Source organism: Canis lupus, chromosome 16 (genome assembly GCF_048164855.1).
Source record: "Canis lupus baileyi chromosome 16, mCanLup2.hap1, whole genome shotgun sequence".
Taxonomy (NCBI): domain Eukaryota; kingdom Metazoa; phylum Chordata; class Mammalia; order Carnivora; family Canidae; genus Canis; species Canis lupus.
Genome location: NC_132853.1, coordinates 36,870,224 through 36,892,084, shown reverse-complemented (window position 1 = coordinate 36,892,084; position 21,861 = coordinate 36,870,224). Strand labels below are relative to the sequence as shown.

Below are 21,861 nucleotides of genomic sequence, written 5' to 3'. Positions count from 1 at the left end.
AGGATGTCAGTGCATGTGTTCAAACCCAGCTGGGGGCCAGAAGAACATCTGCTGAAGGGAGAGGTGAGTCACACACAGAACAGTATGTGCCTCTTCCCCTCAAGGGGCCACCCCAGGGTTGCTCATCTGTGCAGGAGTGGGGAGGCCTGGTTTTGCACTCTATGCTCCCTCTGTTTCCTTTGTAACTGGCAGCCTGCATCTGCAAGCAAACAGCTTTTCCTCAGAGCCAGCCCACAGCCTTGAATCTAAAGAAATAAAAAGGATATGATCTCAGATAGATCACAGGTCCTCTGCCCCTGATCTCTACACGTAAGCCCTTTGAGTGAAACCAGACCAACAGCTGCATCTACCCTGGCACAGAAGCCTCTCGACCAGCTTCCATCAATCCTCTATCTCATTGCTGCCCTAGCAGGGGGAAGATGAGAGGCGTGTTCCTCCTCCCTTCCTCCAGTGTAGGTTACGAGACTTCTTCGCTGTGTTCTGAATGGAGATTGGTGGAGAGAAGGAGAATGTCAACACATTGACCAATTTCTGCCACACACACACACCCCCCCCCCCCTTAGCTTTGCTCTGCGGCACAAAGAATGATCCTTTCCTGAGAGCTGATTCCAAGTCATGTGCTTTATGCTTCATGTGTGGGAACTGACCCAACCTTTGGTAATGAGGGTGCCAGCCCCCAGCAAGCAGGCTCAAAAGCCAGGCCTGACTAGCTCTGTCTCCCATGGGGTGCCTGAGTCAGGCAGCGGGAGAGGACATTCTGCCCGCTGTGGGTGATGGCATGGGCAAAGAATACAGAGGCTTGGTGGCAAGCTAGGCCCTCATCTGCCTTAATCCAGCCCTCGTTCACTGGAGAGTTGCTGGGGGTGGAGGCTGTTGATGGTGTCATGCAGCCCCAGATCACCCAAGGCCACAGGCCTCCTGGGGTACCTGGTAGGCCCTGGTTGAAAATTTGGGAGCAGCGCATCCCCTCACTGCACCCTCCTGTCTGCTGAGTGATGCTCAACACTGTAGCTCTTTGGCCCCAGACACTAGGATTACAACCCAGAAGGAAAGGGGCTTGGGTCCATCGTTTCTGAGATCCTCCCTCCTGAAGGCAAGTCCAGGCAAAATGCCTTTAAAAAAAACAAACAAAAACTAAGCCAGCAAATAGAGGTCAGACTTCCTTCAAATTCCTCGGTCCATCTTTACAATCACCTCTGAGGGCCTTGTGAGGCCCCACACTTAAGTCTGACCAAGAGGCACTCACAGCCTCTCAGCTCCCTGGACCCATCAGGGGCTCATGGCTGATGGAAATTGGCTGAGCTCTACATGGTGATGGATTCCAGGGACCCTCACTTGGTGATTCACTGTTTTGGGAGACCTCTAGTGATCTGGCCAAGGTCTTTAGCATTGGGAAAAAGTCACTAAAGGGATTGCAGTCTTATTGGGACTGGTGGCAGCTAGCTGGATTGCCTAGTCAAAGAGTGGAAGAGAAAGAGGAAGAGGCAAGAAGTGAGCCTGAAAAGATGGACTATAGGACGGGGCTGGGGGGAAAGAAAGCAAACCAGGGTGGGTTAGGGCAGAGAATCAAGGCTTGAGGAAGAGTCTAACACTTGCTCATCGCAGTCCCGGGTGAGAGGAAATGAGAAGTGACCATGGGACAGGCCCAAACCAAGGACCAACCAGGATTTCTCAAAGGAAACTAAGAAGCCACTAGGTCATATTCCTAGGGTCCTGCCTGGGAACCCACCATCAGGCCCCCTCCCTCTGCCTGTGGCCCCAATTACCAAGGCAGCCAGGGCTGGGACTGAGACCGATGCCCTAATACCTCACTCACCCTGGAAAGCTTAACATCCCTCCAGGTTGCAAAAACACTCGGCCCTGCCCCCACCAGGCCCCAAGGCCTACTCACCATGGCTGGCACCCAGGTACAAAGAAGCTTAATGAAGGCAGTTTATGCATAAACATTACAGAAGAGCATTCCCTGGCTGGGATTTTGAGAAGGAGCCAGAGACAGTAAGGGATGTGCCCCCTCCCTGGAAGGCACTTCTAATGAAGGCTGGGGCTGAAAACAAAAGGACACATTTGGGAAATGATCTGTGAGCACACACAAGGGTCATGAGAGGGGTTAACAACAAAACCACAGGCAGGCCACCCAGGGAAGGGTCAGCCTCCTCCGTATCCCACTGCAAGCCTTTGAGGACCGGCTCCCATCTGGGCCTCCCAATAACCATACTCTCAGGGCTCAGGTAGCTACTGGCAGAGCACCAAGTACCCACTCCTCTGTGTGTCCTGGGTGTACCCCAGGCTGGGCTCAAGAGTGCCTGAGCTTCAAGCCCCGAGCACACCTCCTCTGGCCTGCCACCGGCCTCCTGGGAGGCTGCATTTCACTAGCATCCTTACCATCTTCCTGGGCCTCTCCCCTCTCCCCCATCCTCCTTAATTCTCCCAGGCCCTCTTCTCATTCTCATCCTCCCCCATGGCCTCGGGGGCTCGTGACCCTTAGCCCAGTCTCAACGGCCTAAACCTCTCCCCTAAGCCCCAGATGTGATTATCAAACCTGGCCAAACATGTGTGTCCTATAAACCCTCATACTCAACAGGTCTGATCGGCCTCATCTTCCCCCCAAACCTCCTCCTTCACCATGCCCTTCTTCAACAAACAGTGCCACCCACATCACCCAAAGTTATCCCGGTGAGTGGCTTCCTTCACCTCCAGCCCCATCCTAGACTCCGGCTCCAGGCTCCTGGCTTCCAGCTTCTGCCCTGACTCCCAACGTCTCCCTGCCCCTGCCTTGCCCTCCCTTACCCACCAGCCACTCGGTCACCAGATCTAAGTCCCCAAATACAGTCATTAAGATTCAAGTGAAATATAGAATGCAACCAAACAATCAGACGAAAAGGTGACTTAAGAACATAAATGCAAAAACATGGGAAGAAGACAGGCAAGGCACAGTCCCTAAAACCACATGCAGCTCTTTTGCTTCATATTGAGAAACCGGTATGCCTCTTCTGTACAGTAAAGTATTACAACACATTTTCTATTCACTTAAGGCTCTCTTTCTTTCAAGAAGATTAATAATTTTACAAGTTGGGGATGGGAGGAGGGTGGCAAAGTGTTTTAAAAAAAAGCAGTAACAATAAAACATTCATTTCTCCCACGCAGACAAAACCCCTGCCGGGATTTTAGCAGTAGCAGCAAGGCCGGCCCCTCTCTCCTTTGCGCTGCAGGGCTGCTTTGTGATCCAGACACCGAATCCCACTAGGCAGAAAAGCACAACACAAACCTACTTATTATTTTCAAAGCAGAAGGGAAAATCTTAAAAGGCAACGAATTGCAAACTTCCTTGCTAATCACCGAGGATGCGAGAGGCTGTTGGAATCTAGTGCCTTTTCTCTTCATCCAGTCTTAAAGAACAGAAATTAGATACTCTGGTTTGATAACAGCAAGGATAAAAAAAAAAAAAAAGAAAAGAAAAAAAAGAAAGAAAAGAAAATGTTGTCTAAAAGCCTGGCCCTAAAAGAAAAAAGGATCCTTGGGTGGCTCAGCGGTTTGGTGCCTGCCTTCGGCCCAGGGTGTGATCCTGGAGTTCTAGGATCGAGTCCCACATCAGGCTCCCTGCATGGAGCCTGCTTCTCCCTCTGCCTGTGTCTCTGCCTCTGTGTGTGTGTGTGTGTGTGTGTGTGTGTGTGTGTCTCATGAATAAATAAATAAAATCTTTTTAAAAGATTTAAAAAATAAATAAATAAAAGCCCGGCCCTTTCCACCTGTCTGATCATCAGCCCTCCCTACTAGTCTGGCCTGCTCCTTACTGTCTTTCTTGCTCTGGGAGAATCACACTGTTTTCCACAATTTCCCTAACACGCTCTGCCTTTCTGCACACTGTCCCCTCTTCCTGGCATGCCTGGTCCATTGTCTGTCTGGAGAACACTTAGTCAACAAGACAAATCAAATGCCTGCCCTTTACGAAGACTTTCGGACTGTCTGACCCCTGCAGACAACTCTCTTTTCTGCTCCGCTTTTCCTCACGAAGTATCTGCTAAAGGACCTGTAACTCATCAGCCCTCAGATCTGTTTCTCCTATTGGGGAGACTACAAACCCCTTGTGGGCAGGAAGCATCTCACTCTCTTCATCTTAGTATTCTCAGACCTAGCTCAGCGCCTGGTCCAAAAGAAGTCTTTAACAAATGTCTATGGAATGAATAAATATCTATCCTGAGCTCTTGGCTTTTAAGCAAACCATTCAAATGATCCAGTCTTGATTCCCTAGTATCCCAGGTCCAGAGCAGCACAGCCCAGGAGTGCCAACAGTGTGGCGCCATGAACAAAATCATCTGTGTTAAAGGGCATTAATTACACGTACACAGGTTCAAGTGCAGGGGCCTGGGAGGAGCTGAGAACAGCAGTGTTCACATGTGGAAAGACAACCTCAACAAGAAAGTATAGTTCAGTCAACTCTCAGTCATGTTGATGGAAGAAAACCATGTAGAAAAAAAAAAAGTCCAACCAGTGGAGAATCCACATATCAACATCATTAAGCCTTGAGATATGTATTATTTCATTGCAGCAAATTGGGTCTTCCAGATTCCATTTGGCTCAAGCCACATCCATATAATAAAAGATGATAGGTTATTTAATGTAGGGCTTTATGAAGCTTAACACCTGGTAATGCAGACACCTGGATAAGGCAGGAAGTTCCCCTTACCTGGCACAGTCCTGGGGTGCCTGCCTAGATGGCTCCTGCAGCTCCCCTTCCTGATGTTGGTGGAAACCTGGACTACAGAGAGGACTTGACCCAAGGCTGCCCCAGCCAGGTCAAAGCTGGAATGGGCCCTGGTAGGTTTTCCATGTCTCAGCCCTTTTGGTCCACAGCCTGGAAATGGCTTTGCACAGCCACCTGCTCCCCGGTGCCCCAGCTATGGCTGGCATTCCCTAGGAACTAGACTCCAACTACCTAGGAAAGACAAAACGTGAAGAAGTGGAAAACCCTGCGAAGATGAGGAAGGCCCAGGAGCAGTAGAGGCAGCGACAACGTTTCCATCTACCAGAACACTGCCTGGTGTGAACTCCCACTGCTCCAGTAAAGGAGAAATCATGAGCAAAGGGAGCAGCATGCTCTGACCTGGGGTTAAAGAAATGAGGCAGAGAGAGAGTTCAGAGCTGGAAGGAAGATGGCTCTGGTCTGGGATGGCTTGATCCCAAATTTCCCTTCCCCCGCTTTCCATTCAGCAGTCTTCCTTCCCATCCCACAGTCTCTTCCTCACTCCACCGCGTTCTCCCCGCACTCCAGAGGACCCCACACCCCCCTCCACCCGCACCCTCATGCACCCTCCACAGGACCTATCCTGTGTGATCCACAACTCGCCTCAACCTCTCCCACTCTCCAGCCCCGATTTCTTCCCTCAACCAGAGACCGCCCCTCCTCTGTGTCTCCCCATCACCTCGTCTGAGTCTGGCCCCTAATTCTGGTTTTCCATTTGTCCTTTCCCAGGCAACCCCCCCCCCGCGCCCGCCCCCAGCTTCCCCCGAGGGGGGGTCCTTCCTGCACTAGCCTCGCCTCTAGGCACCTGCTGGGGGCCAGCCACTCCCCACCGACCGCTCCCGGCTAGCTCCCGGGGACTCATTCCCCGCCCCCACCCCGGGCGGCTGCGGGCCCTATACCTTTAACAAACCTCCACGTGCGTGCTAACGGCGGTGACAGCATTTCCTTGTCTCTCTGCTCCCGCCCCCGGAGGCGCCGCCCATTGGCCGCTGGGTTCCTCTGTTCTCGCTCTTATTGGCCACGCTCCCGGACAGCGCCAACCAATGGCCTCTCCGCGCCTGTCTCCCTCCTCCGGCCCTGAGCTCCCATTGGCTCCGAGGACTCAGGACCTGTTAGCAGGGCCTGGCGACGGGCGAATTCTTCAGTCCCCCGGGTAAACTCCCGAGCTGAGAAATTGGTTCCGAACCCAACGGAACCCAGCGCTGGGCGACGCCGGGTCACGTGACTGGCGGCCTCATGACGTGCGGGCTGCGAGGCGTCACCGTGACGTTTGGGCGACCTGCCGGGTGGCCCCGCTACCTCCACCACCTGTGCGGTGGCGGTGTCGTCATGGACCTGGGCCCGATGCGGAAGAGCTACCGCGGGGACCGAGAGGTGCGGCGGCCGCGGGGGCAGCCCCCCCCCCCCCGCAGGGAGGGGAGGAACCCCACGGGGTGGGTTTGAGGGTCACCCCCATAGAACGAGGAGGGTCACAGACAAGCAGCGGGGGGAAGCGGGGCTCTGGGGAAACCAGGATGCGGAGAGGCAGCGGGTCGCGGTGGGCGAGAGCGCGAGCGCTGGGCCGGGACCCTGCCACCCGCGGGGCGGGCGCATCGTTTCGGGCAATCACTGAGCCTCCCTGGGCCTCAGTTTCCTCACCTGGGGAGTAAGTGCCTAACTCTCAGGGCCGTTTGGACTTTGATATTTGGAGAGCGCTTGCAGCAGTGACCATCAGCTTCTAAATATTTGATAAGTAACCCGTGGGGGAGGGGTATGACTCACAGAGAGCGGGGAGGAGAAAGCTCCTAGGTCTCACTGCCTTCAGCCCCTTCCCTTCGCCTTTGGAGGAGTTCTTTCCCTTTTCCCTGCTCCGAGGAGGAACCAACAGAACAGAGCCGCAGTTTCTAGATCTCGTTGTGTGTGAGCATTTCCAGAAGTACTTGCTAAACATGCAGTTTTTCATTAAACCTCACACCTACTGAGAATTTGTGGGTGTTGAGCCCACACATATGGTTTGCTTTTATTTATTTATTTATTTATTTATTTATTTATTTATTTATTTATTTATTTATTTATTTAATTTTTGATGCTCTTCAGGTGATAGGTTTGACACGCATGAGATGAAACCCTGATTCATCCGTCGCTACTGTGGGGGTTGGCGAGTTACCACGTTTTTTTGCCTCTGTCCTCACCTGTAAAATACAGCTAGCAGAACCTACTTCCTGGGTACTGTTTTTTGTTAGGAAAAGTTCCTGGAACAATACCATGTGTGCAGTGAGAATTGTATGTATTTGTTAAATAAAACTCTCCTTCCCCAGGCGTTTGAGGAGACTCAGCTGACCTCCCTGGACCCCATGAAGCAGTTTGCTACCTGGTTTGAGGAGGCTGTTCAGTGTCCTGACATAGGGGAAGCCAATGCCATGTGTCTGGCTACCTGCACCAGGTGGGCATAGTGCGGGTGGGTACAGGTGAAGTAAGAAACTTAGGAAGCTCTCAAATTGGCGGAATGCAAATTTATGAGGATAGTTCTGTTATTAACATGCTTTGTGGCTTCTGGCAAGTAATTTGTCCTCTTTGGGCTTCGGTGTCCTTACCTGTAAACCAAAGATCACACTCTACTTAATTCCATTTCAGTAATAACAATGTAGTGCCTCCTTCATGTCTGTTCCTAAAGCGCCCACCCACACCACCCTTATCTCCCTCATCTCCCCATCTACCCAATTCCCGTCTGCTCCTTAAGAGCTACATCTCCTGGAACCTCTCCTGAAATCTAGCACAGTGCTTCCTTGTATTCTTTATTTGACGATCAATTGTATACTCCTTGAGACACCTCTGACATTAGCCTGTTATTCCACTCTTGTCCCTGCTCATTAAAGTGTAAGGCCATTAAAGTGTAAGGCTCAGCAGTTTAGCGCCTGCCTTTGGCCCAGGCGTGATCCTGGAGTCCCGGGATCGAGTCCCACATCGGGCTCCCTGCGTGGAGCCTGCTTTTCCCTCTGCCTGTGTCTCTGTCTCTCTCTTTCTCTCTGTCTCTCGTGAATGAATGAATGAATGAATGAATGAATGAATGAATAAATAAATAAATAAATAAAATCAATAAATAAAGTGTAAGGCCTTGAAGGCAGGGCTCTGGTATTGTGCCCCTGGATATCCCCCAGAACTCTGAGCGGAGGACCTGAAGGAACCACCCTTTCTGTGATGGCTAAGCATTGGCTGATTGCATTATAATTGGTCACCACCCTTAAAACTGTGTTCCATGGTGCATGCAGAGAGTGGGAAGAAGGAGAGAGAGAGATATCTTTCTGGACACCAGGCCTATTGGATTAGAGTCTCACTTAATTACCTCCCTAAAAGCCCTATCTCCATACACAGCCACATTGGCAGTTAGGGCTTCAACACTGAATTTTAGGGAGACAGGGCACCTGGGTGACTCAGTGATTGAGCATCTGCCTTTGGCTCAGGTTGTGATCCCAGGGTCCTGGGATCGAGTCCTGAATTGGGCTCCCTGCGGGAAGCCTGCTTCTCCCTCTGCCTATGTCTCTGCCTCTCTCTCTGTGTGTCTCTTAAATAAAATCTTTTTTTTTTTTTAATTTTTTTTTTTTTTTTTTTTTTTTATTTATGATAGTCACAGAGAGAGAGAGAGAGAGAGGCAGAGACTCAGGCAGAGAGAGAGAAGCAGGCTCCATGCACCGGGAGCCCGATGTGGGATTCGATCCCGGGTCTCCAGGATCGCGCCCTGGGCCAAAGGCAGGCGCCAAACCGCTGCGCCACCCAGGGATCCCTCTTAAATAAAATCTTAAAAAAAAAAAAAAATTTTAAGGAGACACAGTTCAGTCTATAACAGGCCCCAGGCTATAACAGGCGCCAGGCTAAAACAGGCATCAGGCAGTGATGTCATAGTTGCACCTCTAGGACAAGCCCCCAGGGGGAGGTGGGAATGGGGAGCCTGCATGCCCGGACAATACAGAATAAGGGGGTGCAGGTGCCAGGAGCTCAGGGGAGCACCCAGGTGAGGGGTGGCAGCAAGGACAGTGACATGGGCTCTGACCACTTGCTCTGGTCTTTGCCCCAGAGATGGAAAACCTTCTGCCCGCATGGTACTGCTGAAGGGCTTTGGCAAGGATGGCTTCCGCTTCTTCACTAACTTCGAGAGTCGGAAGGGAAGAGAGCTGGTGAGGGGCCTGCAGGGGCCTGTCCTTCCTTCCCTCTGGTGCTAGCCCCACCCCTGCCCACTTGCTGGCTGTGTTTGGGCACCGTCCTGCCTGCGGGCCTTGGCACTCTTCCTTTTCTTTGCCATGAATGAGTGCTCGCTCTGACCACCCCGCCTCTGCCATCCACTTACCTAAGTAACTCCCAACCCTTTGGCTTTCAGCCCCTGTGCTACCTTCTAGGGAAAGTCATCCCTGATCCCTATGCTACCTCAGCTGCCATTCACCATCATCTTAACGTGTCACTTTACTTTCTACCTTCTTTTCAGTTTGTGACTGCATTTGTTGGTGTGTTTATGTGATTGATACTTGTCTCCCTTGCTAAATACCCAGTAAGCTCTGTGGAGGCAGAGGCTGCATCCGTTGTACCTCTCCCATTCCCCCAGCACCTCTCCTGGGGTCAAGCCCAGAGTTGATACTTTGTGTGCATTCAGTCATGAACCCAAAGGACTCCCGGAATCCATACTGGCCACAGGTGCATTTCTGAGGACTTGCAAATCTATGGATGAGAGAAATGGCAAGCCTCACTTTGGAATCCATCTGGCTTAGGTTTTCAGCACGGCTCTAGCACTTACTGTGTGAACTTAGGCAGGTTCCTTAACCTCTCTGAGTCTGTCTCCTACACCCGTAAAAGTAGGCATACCTTTGAGGGTTTAAATGAGATGTTTTGTTATCCCCTGTATGCCTGCATGCTGCAGACTTCCTACCTCCTTTCTGCACGGTGGAGGTGTTCTCCCTGCTGTTTTGATGGCCGACGGCGAATCCTCTTTTATTTCCAGGACTCCAATCCCTTTGCCTCCCTTGTCTTCTACTGGGAGCCCCTCAACCGCCAGGTGAGTGAGCAGTTCCAGGACAACCAGGGGCTCATTATCGATGAGCCCAGTGGAGGTCCTCAGGCTGGGAAAACGACCTGCCTCTCAGCTCTTAATGAACTGGTCTAGTTGGAGCCAGCAGTGGTGGGGCAGTGGAGAGGGGTAGGAAGAGAGGAAGGGGGCCTGTGTTGGTAGGGAGGGCAGGAGGCATTGCAGACCGTCTAGCCAGGGCCATCCTTGAGCAGGTCCGTGTGGAGGGCTCTGTGAAGAAGCTGCCTGAAGAGGAGGCTGAGTGTTACTTCCACTCCCGCCCCAAGAGCAGCCAAATTGGGGCTGTGGTCAGCCACCAGAGTTCTGTAATCCCCAATCGGGAGGTGAGTCGAGTTTCTTCTTAGTCCTCTGGGTGGCAGGGGCCTTAGCTCATCCCCAGCAGCTGTCCCCGGGGGATGCCAAGGCCCTCTCTCCAGCAAAATGAAAGGATAGTCTCCCTGGGGAAGTAAAGATGGGGAAATGGGCTTCCTTTATCTGACCCTCTGGTTGGACTGTGCTTCTGGAGGAGAGAGGCCAGCCTCCCTCGTTCACCTGTGTTCCAGTGGCTGGCAAACAGCACGTGCTTAGTAAATGGTTATTAGGTGAATCACTGACTCAGTCTGGGCCTTCCTCAATTTCCTTCCCCTGGATAGTATCTGAGAAAGAAGAATGAGGAATTGGAACAGCTCTACCAAGAACAAGAGGTGCCAAAGCCAAAGTACTGGTGAGTGATGCTTGGTGGTTGTCCAGAAAGGGGCACCAGAACTTGAAACAACTCCCCCTGGAATTATAGATCTGCTCCCCCTGGTAATCCTCGTCAGATTCATATTAGCAACTTCCCTCAAGGGGTCCTGAGGTGGAGACAGGGTGGGGGGTAACCTGTTGGAAAAATGCACAGAGCACCAAACCCACTGTTTCTCTTGAAGGGGTGGCTACATCCTGTACCCACAAGTGATGGAGTTCTGGCAAGGCCAAACCAACCGTCTGCATGACCGGATCATCTTTCGGAGGGGCCTGCCAACAGGAGACTCCCCTTTGGGGCCCATGACCCACCGTGGGGAGGAAGACTGGCTGTATGAGAGACTTGCACCCTGACTAACCTGCTGGCGCCAACTGGATCTGGGGCCAGGTGCTAAGAGAGGGTATGGGATTGGGAGCTGGGCCCTTCTAAACTCAACCTATTTCCCTCCTCACCCCTTACATTTAAGGCTCTTCAGAGTTCAAACTCCAAATTCTGTATTTTCACTTGATTCTCAGTTAGGTAGTCTTGTGAAGCATAAGCAGTGGCATAGAGAATCACAAACGGAAAAAAAACAAACAAACCCATAATTATTTTCTTGACCTTGAATATGATTTATTGGACTAGCTCCCTCTAGAGGTAATAGCTGGTGTGATTCCCTCTTCTGGTGACACTAGGTGGGCCCGGGGCTGCTCTGTTACCACCCTGTCACTGAGTCATACTACCCAAAGCTGACTGGTTCCAACATAAGCACCTGAGCCAATCTAGTCAATCTGTTTTTTCTTGTCAACAATTTGAAATTTGAAATGGAGAGACCCAGAGTATGAGAGGCACTGTAGCCAAGTCATTAATGGCAGCCAAGAAGCAACAGCCTCCAGCTGCTGCTCTTGTAATTCCCTTAGTGACCTTGGATCCTTCTTTCCCATGTCTGGGCTGTGTATAACACCTCCTCCTGCCTCAAAACACCCATTATCCCTGTTAAAAAAAAAAAAAAAAAAAAGTTTTTGGCTTAAACTAGCCAGGATCAATTTTCTGTTGCTTGCAACTAAAGGAAACGTATTTACTAATAGGATATTTTTATAGCATTATACCTTACTGATAACTGCCTCCTATTATCTGAAGCACAACAATGTGGAAAAGAGATTAAATTTATTCTCTGAAAAAAAAAAAAATAAAAAATAAAAAAATAAATAAATTTATTCTCTGGAGCTCCAAAGGACCCATAGGTGGAAGTTGCATCGAAGTAGATTTCCTCTTGGTATGAAGAGAGACTTGTAACAACCAGGACTACCTATGAGGGAGTGGGCTACCTGTTAGGTAGCAAGTCTCTAGAAGTATTCAATCTCAAGTAATCAGGAGTTTTACATATATATGTATATTTTTAAGATTTTGTTTACTTGAGAGTGAACCCAAGCAGGGGGAGTGAGAGAGAAAGAAGCGGGCTCCCCACTGAGCAGGGAGCCTGATGCAGGGCTTGATCCTAGGATCCTGGGATCATGACCCGAGCTGGAGGCAGATGCTTAACCAACTGAGCCACCCAGGTGCCCCTAGGAGTTTTATAGAAGGGATTCATGTGCTGATACCGTCAATCAAGCTTTACTTTTCCATGTTTGTTTCTGAGAACTGTGTGTGTATGTGCGTGTGTGTACACACATATATTGTTATAGAGATTACATCATTCTGACCACTCATACATCCTTCACCTACTCCCCACCTCTACTGATGACTCCCAGACCCTGATTTTCATCCATGCTGGAATTACCCAGGGAGCTTTAATCATATGTGATTTAACTAGGCTGAGTGAGGTCTGAGCTTGGGGAAACTTAAAGGCTCCCTAGGGAATTCTGTGCAGGCAAAAGAACCCCCTCCCCACCGCCCACCGTTTGAGATCCTTGCTACTCAGTACAGTCCACAGACCAGCAGCAACACCACTTAAAAGCCCACCTCAGACCCACGTGTCCTGTTCTGCATTTAACAAGACTCCCCCTCACCTGGTGACCAGATACCATGTCCCCAACGGTGTCACCAGCCTCCATAAACGTATGACCATTCACCCTCACCATTGGATTCTTTATGAAGCTGATGCTTGTGCTGAACTGTATTTGCTTTTCTTGAGTGCAAGTCTGGTGACCAAGGACAACTTGAGGGCAGCCCAGGTGGCTCAGCGGTTTAGTGCCGCCTTCAGCTCAGGGCGTGATCTTGGAGACCCGGGATCGAGTCCCACGTTGGGCTCCCTGCATGGAGCCTGCTTCTCCCTCTGCCTGTGTCTCTGCCTCTCTCTCTCTCTCTCTCTCTCTCTCTCCCCCCGTGTGTCTCATGAATAAATAAAATCTTAAAAAAAAAAAAAAAAAAAGGACAACTTGAATGAATGGCCTCCAGCCTCCCTGGAGGGGAGCCAGGCTGGGTAAATGTTTGCTGTGACTAAGCCAGAATCCGGGAACTCTTACTTGTGCACGCTGGCATGGAACTCACCAACTCTGTAAACTGTTCCATTCCACTGCGTGGGTGTGTGCTGTACTTCAGTGTCTGTCATTAACTAGCTCCTGCAAGGGTGGCCCTGTAGGTGATGATCGCCCCCCTTTAAGCCTGAGGGTAGGAAGGTACGATGCTAACCCTGTAGACACCATAGGCAGGGTGCTGGGGTGCCCTTCTCTACCTTGTCTTGTTATTGGGAGCTATGTATCCCCCTTCACCCCCAGCTCTGAGCCTGGTTTCAGCTGTTCCTTTCCTGTTTTTGACAATCACTGTGCCAAGTCTGTAATAAAACCTCGTCAGCCGTGTGTAAGATTAATGTTCAACCTGGCCTGGTCGCATCCCCCCACCCACCCCCTCTCCCGCCCAGGAAGAAGGGTTGGGGGATTTAAACGACCCCTGCAACCTCCCTCCTCCTCTCACTAGAGGTTGGACGGCCAGCAGGGGGAGCCCTCCGCCCAGGGTAGGCCCCTCCTGGGCAGTGCAAGCCGGTTCCAGCTGGCCCCTCCTGCCTCCCCCACCTGGTTGGGTCCTGGCCCAGTGAAACTGTGGTCGATAACCCGTAGCCTCTCACAGTTCCTGCGTATATTTGCACTCTCGGTTCCTCCTCCTCTGGCCTCATGAAAGCGTGCAGCTACCTCTCTCCGACTCCCTGGCCAGACAGATTTCCCTTTGGCTTTTAGCACTCACCCACCACCTTTTCCCCAGCTTCAGGATATTTGTGGGGATTCCCTGGAAGATTCCTGCAGACATCACTTTGAGGCTGGAGCAGGCTCTCCCTTACAAGGCAGAAGGGCCTTAGATCCTCTCGCCTAAGAGGGGTAATGGTGGCAATGTGGTGCCAGTATTGGGCAGAAGGAGGCCTTGGTGGCCCAGGGCCCAGCCCCAGCCCCAGCCCTGGCCTCCCTCAAGGGACCTCAGGATGTGCAGAAGTGGCAGGTCCCTATGGTCTGATGTCTCGGAGTATTCCGCCTCACGGCTGATTAGCTCTCCCCCAGCTGGTGCCAGAATCAGAATCCTAAACTGCAGGCATTACCCTCTACCACCCTACCTCGCCTTCTGCGGAAGGTGACTGTACTCCTTTCGTTGCTCCCATCCCCCAGGCAGATGAAAATCAAGAGTGCAGGGGGCTGTATGCTGCAGTCATGTGCACAAGCCAGCTCTGGCTTCAGTCCCAGCTCCACCACGGCAAGCAAGTCTTCACTTCTCTCAGCCTCAGCTAACTCGGCAGGAAAACAGGGACAATGACCACACCTGTCTCGGGTGATGAGCGGATTGAGCAAGGAATCTCCTGGAGTACTTGCCACAGGGCCTGGCCCATTGTAAGCTCCCTATAAACATTGGCTATTCACAGTGGACAGGGCTAGAATATGGGGGAAGGCAGCTCCTTCACGGGACACTTGATGGATTGGGTAATCAGACAGACTCTAGAAAGTCCCATGGGGTGGGAGGGATAGGGGCAGAGGCCTCGGAGAAGGTAGCACACCTGAACCAGCCTTCGTTCCCTCCCTCCAGCTCCTCTGTCCCTCACTCATCTTCAGAGTTCCCGCTTGCCTGGGTGAGGCCACCCAACAAAGGCCCCCTTGTATGGGTTTGTTTGTTTTGGTAATAAATTTGCCGAGCAACACTCCCTGGGGTGGAGTGGCCCAACAGCCACAAAGAACTGACCTGGAAGCTACAGGACCACATTGTTTAGTTGCCACCTTGCTTTCTCCCTGTTCGCACCAAGAGCTCCAGAGATCTGTCCAGTTTTTCCTAGCTCCTAGCTCCCAGCTCCTGGCTTGAGAAAAATCTGGACCTAATAACACAGGGGAGCACACTCTTTGCTCTTCCTTAAGAGTAGAAGTTGTGGGCTACAGTGGAGTTCCTTAATAAGAGCAAGAGGAGGAAGGCCATACTAACCAAGCACCTACCATAGGACCATGTGTGGGGCACTTCATGCTGACCATTCCCACGAAATAGACCTTATTACAGCCCTTTTTACCAAAGAGGCACTCGAGGTTCAGAGAACGTTTAATAACATATATTCCCCAAATCACTCAGCTATGAAGCGGTGGAAAGAGAATTTGAATCCTGATTCCAAACCAAACCCCTGTGACTATGGGGTTAGTCACCAAATGTCCCCTCCACTCTCTTAGAGTTCCATTGACCAAAAGGAACTGACCACTGAACTGAAACCAGCCCTTTCCTTTGCTAGATTTGCATACTCAGGACTCTTTCCTTTCTTTCTTCTTCTTTTTTTTTTTTTTTAATAAAAAAGACCTTATTTTTAAGTAATCTATAGACCCAACATGGGGCTCGAACTTAACCCCAGGCCTCCTAGATCAAGAGTCCTGTGCTCTACTGACTGAGCCAGCCAGGCCCTCCCCACCCCCGCCCTGCTCCCGCCCCTGGGGACCCTTCCTGATGTTCAAAAGAAACACCTGAGCACTCAGAGTTCCACTTTATTCCCATGCAGGGAGTAAAGACAGAAGAAACAGTCTTCAGTACATAGAAGACGAAAGCATAAATAGGTTCTCTGCTTTTGCAGCACTGTTTATTACAAAGAGAGAAACCTATTTTTTTTTTTTTTAAGCAAAATTCAGGGCTCCAGGACTCATCCCTGGGGCTTGTTCTTCTTAAATACCAGGAGGAGGGGAGAAGAATTTGGACCCATGAGCCAGTGCAGTGTCCCTTTGAGGTTGTGTGCAGGGACCTGTGGGGTCCCTCGCCTGGTCCTTCTGCAGTACCCCACCCCCCCAGAGAGTGTCAGAATGCCAGCCGGTCTCCTCTCCCCTGCAAAGTTCCAGAACGGTTCCCTCTTTGGCAGGAGGTGAGCTCAGGTTTGGGGTCTCTGCCTCCTCCAGCTCCAGAAAACCACCCCATCAGGTGGCTTCTGGAAAATTCACTCTCAGAATCGGTCCAGGGAACAGTTCCAGGGAGAGCAAGTAGAAGGAGCAGCAATTGAAACTCACCCTTGAGCCTGTGCCCCTGGAGGAGGTGAAGTCTGCTCCCTCTATCCCTTGCCGTGCCCACTTCCCTGCTGGGCTGCCACTTGCTTCCAGGAGGGCTGTCCTTCCTGTGGGACTTTGCAGCCTCTGTATGTGTTGGGGAACGTGGGAGGACCCGGGAATAACCCAGACCTTCCAGAAAGCTGGGGCACATAAATAAAAAGCTAAACCCACATGTTTCCTGCCAGCAGGCGTCAACGCCACCCCCCCACCCCCCCACCCCTGGTGTCAGCTGTGGCCAAGGAGGCCAGCGTGGCAGGCCCCTGTCTCAGATCCAGCTGATGGCAGGAGTAGGGAGGCAAGAGCATCCTCCTTGGCCCCCTTCACTGTCCTTTGCCCTCCTTATCAGCAAAGAGGTTGGGGTTCTCTGCCAGTGTGGCTCGGACTTTCTTCTTCTCCTTGAAGCGACCCGAATTGGAGACTTTGACGTGCTTGCCCTTTGTGTTCTTGTCCACGATCTTCTCCAGGCGGGTGTTAAAATCGCCGTGGGGGTTCCCGCCCTCTGGCCGAGGGGACTCTGCGTTGCCTTCTGTTTGAGCATAGGTATCAGGGATCTCATACAGCACCTTGGGAGTGGATTTCTTTTTCCGGAGGAAGGTAAGCTTCCACCAGCCCACTTCAGTCATGATGTTCCCTGGAGCCGAGGGTGGCACTTTCTGCAGGAGCTGGGTGGGACAGAGAAAGGGGTCAGTGGGGAGAAGTGAGGCGTGAGTGGGGGTTGCCTGGAGCAGCCCTCTCTAAACACCTGATCATGGGCTATTTTAATAGTCGGGGCATGAAAGAATTCCACGTGGGGCCGAATGAACTGAGGATTGGGATAAAGCTCTACAATATGAGAAGAGAGGGATCTGGGGAATGGGCAGCTGAATGGACACCAACAGGAGAGCCACTGAGCCCAGGCCGAGGGGCAGCGGGACAACCACACACTCTTACCATGCAGGTGGTGGGGAGCTTTGAGATTCCAGGCCCCTCAGGGCTGCAGGGAGGTGACTGGCTTGCCCAGGTGGCCCAGCACCCAGACCACCAACATCCTTCCCAAGCTCTTCCCACTGGGGCGCCAGACCCTACCACCAGGAGCTGGGAGATGGTTGGCTGGTATCAGATGCACAGAAACACCTGTGAATTTTGCTTAGAATTCATTACAAAATAAGTAGGATTTAGGATTTTGAGAGTAATTTGGGCTTCCCAGGGGGTACCAGCAGGAGTGAAGGAGATGAGGGGTTTTTTTCCTATGGGAGGAACTGCAGGCTGGGAGTGGGAAATCCTGGGGACTGTATCAGCCTCGACCTCTAGGAAGTTACTTCTCTGGATCTCAGTGTCCTCACCTGTCCCTGCCAGCCTAACTTTTAGCTCTAATGCTCATCCCCTGCCTTCAGAGGGAGGCATCCTTTGCAAAGTAAAACATGGTAACAGTAATAATTATTGAGGGATGGCTCCTTTCCCCATCTAGCTTCCATGAGGACAGGAGTTTGCAGGGGAATTGAACATTGTTTTTTAATTTTATTTACTTATTCGAGAGAGAGAGAGACAGACAGAGGGAGAAGCAGGCTTCCTGCAAGGAGCCCAATGTGGGACTCGATCTCGGATCCCAGGATCATGCCCTGAGCCAAAGGCAGACTCTCAACTGCTGAGCCACCCAGGCATCCCGGGAACTGAACATTTGGAAGGAGGTTTGGTGGGGCCACAAGGTCCACATGAGAAATGGTTATCACGGGCTTGGGGGCCAAAATCCAGGCTTTTCCACTGACAAGCCATGTGCCCTGCTGTGATGTGTCCTGACACAGATGTGGCCTCATCTTTAACTCATTTCCACAAAGGTGCTGTCTGAGCTAGTGGGAGCTCTGGCAAATGAGATTGCCTGGACATCGTTGCCAGGTAGGATGTGTAAGATGGATGGACACAGCAGGCTGACAGATTCTGAGCAACAGAAGGGCAGGACAAGGGATGAGAAATCCAGGCATCTCTGGGCCTGGAGAGGGTGGTGGTCTGGTTCTCAGGACTCTGTCTGTGGCTGGGAAGGGTCCTGCCGAACGGGTAGTAGCCATCATGCACCAGAAACCTAGGTGGTCAGGCCACCCCAGCACAGGCTAATAGATCACTTCCTTTAAAAACTGATGGCCTTAACTACATTTTCTTAAAAGACCAGAAAGAAATACGACAAATTATTAAACAGTGGTTTTCTTTGTTTCTTTTTTTGAGAAAGCAGTAAGAATTTTTTTTTTTAAGATTTTATCTATTTATTCATGAAAAACACAGAGAGAGGGAGAGACACAGGCAGAGGGAGAATCAGGCTCCATTCACTCCCAGGTCTCCAGGATCAGGCCCCTGGACTGAAGGTGGCGCTAAACTACTGAGCCAGCCGGGCTGCCTAATAGTGGTTTTCTTTTTCTTTTTCTTGTTTAAAGATTTTATTTATTTATTCATGAGAGACAGACAGAGAGAGAGAGAGAAAGAGAGAGAGAGAAAGATGCAGAGACACAGGCAGAGGGAGAAGCAGGCTCCATGCAAGGAGCCTGAGGTGGGACTCGATCCTCTGTCTCCAGGATCACACCTTGGGCTGCAGGCGGCGCTAAACCGCTGCGCCACCGGGGCTGCCCTCTTTTTCTTTTTTTAAATTGGAGTTCAATTTGCAAACACATAGCATATCACTCAGTGTGCATCCCGCCAAGTGCGCCCTTCAGTGCCTGTCACCCAGTCACCCCAACCCCCCAAATCACCTCCCCTTCTACTACCTCTTGTTCGTTTCCCAGAGTTAGAAGTCTCTCCTGTTCTGTCCTCTCTGATATTTCCACTCATTTTCTCTCTCCTTTCCCCTTTATTCCCTTTCACTATTTTTCATATTCCCCAAATGAATGAGACCATATAATGTTTGTCCTTCTCTGTTTGACTTACTTCACTCAGCATAATACCCTCCAGTTCTATCCACATTGAAGCAAATGGTGGGTATTCCAACAGTGGTTTTCTTAATGGAGAAGGAAGAGGGGATGTTTTCTCCCGGTATTTCTGATTTCTGGATATTCCATAATGAGCATGGATTTTTTTCTTTTTTTTTTTTTGACAGGGAGCATATCAAATTTGGGGAAAGATGCAAGCAGGATGCTGACCTAGGCTTGGGAAGGATTGAGTGCCTGCCTCCATGGGCTCCTGGTTGCTGTTTCCCCTGTCCCTCCATCTACCCAGCCCCATGCCCAGAGTACATTCCTGATGGATTCCTTCCTACCTCTTTGTCTGGGAAGCAGCTCCCACACTGGCAGCTCTGTCCCTTTAGCTGGGTTCAAGTAGCAGGAGAAGCCCAGGGGAGATCTTGTGCAGCTCCCACTTAGAAAGTGAAGGAGGGGGTGAGAGTGGCCAGATAAATACTTCCAGGGCACCCTGGAGAGGTGAGCGCACAAGGGGACAGCCTGAGAGGTTTGCATTGGCAGCTTGCCCCACCTGGGCTTAGCACAACCTTGCACAGAACTTGGTGTTCCAGAATGGGTTTTCTGGAAGTTGTGGGGAGGGCACTTGGTTGGCCTGTGGGTGCCCCAGTTGCCGCCTGGTCTGGGGCAGGGCCCGTGACCCCACCAACGCCCATCCGGGGTTGCCAAGGAACTCAGGGAGTGGACGATACAGCTCCTGAGCTGACAGTAACCACCTGACTGCCCACCTCCTTGAGAGGCAGTGCTTCTGTCCGCGCCAGCTAAAACACACCTGCCTTAGAGGGTGCCGCAAATTGGCATCTGCAGGGGTTTACTCCCCTTGGAATGAAGGAAGTGATAGATCATAAGGAACTTATCGTAACACCATAGGGAAGTGGGAATAGCCCTCGGACCCTGCCCTGGGGCCTCCACCATGGCACGAAGGCATCGGCGCCCTTGTCTGTTGGCCTTGAACTCTGGTCTAAGATACCTTTTCCATCCTTTCTGTCTGAGAGGACATACAAGCACCAGGAAGCAGCGTTTGCCTCTTTCACCACGACTGACATATGGAAGTCAGAACAGAACAGATAAATTAGAAGACTGTTCTTTGTTTTACAAAATAACCAAACTATAAGATTCTTTGACGTAGTGAGCCACCCCAAGATAGTATAAAACCTGACTTGCTTTAAATCAAAAAAGCGGGGTAGCCCGAGTAGCTCAGTGGTTTAGCACCTGCTTTCTGCCCAGGGCATGATCCTGGAGACCTTGGATCGAGTCCCACGTCGGGCTCCCTGCATGGAGCCTGCTTCTCCCTCTGCCTCTCTCTGCCTCTCTCTGCCTCTCTCATGAATAAATAAATAAAATCATAAATAAATAAATAAATAAATAAATAAAGCGATGTGACATCAAAAGTTGGAAAGAGCAATATACCTTCAGCCACATGCCCATACCTGATCATAGAAGGCAGGAGGGAACTGCGGGCAGGAGGTGTAATTGGGACTGCAAGCAGACCCAGCATTTAGTGACAGGTGGCAGGCCACGCAGGCTGTTTGTGCAGGGCCCTTAGCTGGCCACGCCGAGGGCTGGGCCCTTGCCCTGGGGCCCTGCAATCCATGGGATGATAGAAATCAGCCCTGAGGATGCTAGCTACATCTCTGCTGTTTGCACAGCTTTAGAATCCACAAAAGGACCTCATGGGACAGCCTGCCACCCCTTGCCTATGACAGCCAGCTCTATGGCACCTATGTGGTCACCCCAGGACAGGTCCCACCGCCCCCACTGAGCCCCTTCTGAGCTGGGACAAGTTAACCATCGATTGCGTTGGAAATGGAGGGATAGAGGGGAGTAGAAGCAAGTCAGATTCTAGGCTTTAAGACAATATCCAGGACCCGCCCCCCCCCCCCCCCCCGCCAGCCCATGTCCCTCTGCCAGGCCCCTGATGGCACTTCTCCATTCTGAATAAGACTGGGGTGCCCTGGATAGGAACAGGGAGATGTTCCCACCAGATAGCCAGAAACATCCTCCAGGTTGGGGGGTGGGCTCCAGCTTAGCAAGCGTTAATAGAGAACTGCTCAGAGTGAAACTTTCCCAGAAAGAGCTCTGCTGGAGGCCTGGATTGACTCCAAGAGCCAGTGGGATGAGTCCGACTTCTCCCTGCCCAACCAAGGAGAGATGGGAACCGGCCTGCCTGGGTTCCCCTTCCCAGTTAGGCTTGCCAGCCATGGAGGCAGAACCAGGTGCCTTGACTGGGCTCTGTGCCTTGGTTTCCCCACCCACTCACCCTCTGCCTGTACCTGTAATCCTGACTGCTCCCGGCTGGAGGCGAGACCTTCCTTAGAGAAGGAGCTGAGTGTAGCAGCTGCCCGGGCAGGAGACTGGGAGAGGTAGGGGTGCCCCCAGGGTGCCACACCAGGCAAGGCTCAGGCCAGGAGAGCTGGGTGGGAGCAGCTGCACAGCAGGTGCAAGAGAAACAGGTGCAGGAGCGGGTACCTGCTCCACTGCGGCTCCTGGAGTCAAGGTGAACCTGAAACCCAGCCCCTCCCGGCTAAGTAAACAGAAGCAGAGGCCGGATCGGGCTGATGAATATTCATTACCCCAGAAATCCAATCCCAGTGCCCCTGCACCCACCCAGAAGCCAGGGTCCTCCAGGGATCGCCTCAGCAGGAAGAGGAAACCCCAAGGGAAGTCTGGGGCAGGAGAAACAAGGGAGCCTCTCTCCTGTTTCCCCACTCTCATGGGCCTGGTTGCACCCCCCAGCTGTAGCCAAGGTCACCCTCACCCATTTCATGCTCAGAAGAGGCTCAGACCCTCTCCAGCACAGACCCTGCCTGGACTTTGCCCCTGGCACAGCCGGGAAAGGGTTAAGCACTGCTCCCATTGGCCATGTGGGACCGGGTGCACCCCAGCTCCTTTGAACTCCAAGTCGAAACCAGTCCCTGGTTAAACTGGTTGGCAGACCGGTTCGCTCCACCCCAAAGCTCAATACTCCTCAG

At 51.7% G+C, this 21,861-nt stretch overlaps 2 protein-coding genes and 1 long non-coding RNA gene across 10 annotated transcripts in view; 1 reads left to right on the top strand and 2 right to left on the bottom strand.

Annotated features, from left to right (window-relative positions):
• Positions 1 to 5,984, bottom strand: part of LOC140606618 (uncharacterized) — a 33,266-nt gene extending 27,282 nt beyond the window's left edge. For 2 of the 6 annotated variants that reach the window (XR_012008939.1, XR_012008940.1), the window contains exons 1-2: positions 5,641 to 5,982; positions 4,685 to 4,933 (exon numbers count right to left, since the gene is read on the bottom strand). This is a non-coding gene — a long non-coding RNA (uncharacterized lncRNA). The other 4 variants (XR_012008943.1, XR_012008941.1, XR_012008942.1 and 1 more) reach the window with 4 other exon arrangements.
• Positions 5,828 to 13,294, top strand: PNPO (pyridoxamine 5'-phosphate oxidase). 2 transcript variants are annotated; one of them, XM_072780282.1, is made up of 7 exons: positions 5,831 to 6,115; positions 7,039 to 7,163; positions 8,793 to 8,892; positions 9,708 to 9,761; positions 9,986 to 10,114; positions 10,424 to 10,494; positions 10,697 to 13,294. In XM_072780282.1, the coding sequence occupies exons 1-7, from the start codon at positions 5,978 to 5,980 to the stop codon at positions 10,863 to 10,865; spliced, it is 786 nt and encodes a 261-aa protein (XP_072636383.1). In that variant the 5' UTR covers positions 5,831 to 5,977; the 3' UTR covers positions 10,866 to 13,294. The 2 variants fall into 2 exon arrangements, with proteins under 2 accessions (XP_072636384.1, XP_072636383.1); XM_072780283.1 differs by lacking the exon at positions 9,986 to 10,114 and having other exon boundaries at positions 5,828 to 6,115.
• A 2,115-nt stretch (positions 13,295 to 15,409) lies between these two features.
• Positions 15,410 to 21,416, bottom strand: PRR15L (proline rich 15 like). Of its 2 annotated transcripts, none has more exons than XM_072780284.1 (2): positions 21,163 to 21,416; positions 15,410 to 16,636 (listed from the first exon to the last, which is right to left on the bottom strand). In XM_072780284.1, exon 2 carries the CDS (start codon positions 16,595 to 16,597, stop codon positions 16,295 to 16,297), a length of 303 nt encoding a protein of 100 aa, XP_072636385.1. In that variant the 5' UTR covers positions 16,598 to 16,636; positions 21,163 to 21,416; the 3' UTR covers positions 15,410 to 16,294. The 2 variants fall into 2 exon arrangements, with proteins under 2 accessions (XP_072636385.1, XP_072636386.1); XM_072780285.1 differs by lacking the exon at positions 21,163 to 21,416 and adding an exon at positions 19,192 to 19,349.
• Positions 21,417 to 21,861: the final 445 nt, after the last annotated feature.

Excerpts from the sequence above, each read along its gene's own strand:
- PNPO (XM_072780282.1), top strand. The coding sequence starts at position 5,978 with ATGACGTGCGGGCTGCGAGGCGTCACCGTGACGTTTGGGCGACCTGCC. Across the intron at positions 9,762-9,985 it reads GGGAGCCCCTCAACCGCCAG|GTCCGTGTGGAGGGCTCTGT; the intron begins GTGAGTGAGCAG and ends ATCCTTGAGCAG. Across the intron at positions 10,115-10,423 it reads CTGTAATCCCCAATCGGGAG|TATCTGAGAAAGAAGAATGA; the intron begins GTGAGTCGAGTT and ends TCCCCTGGATAG.
- PRR15L (XM_072780284.1), bottom strand. The coding sequence starts at position 16,597 with ATGACTGAAGTGGGCTGGTGGAAGCTTACCTTCCTCCGGAAAAAGAAA.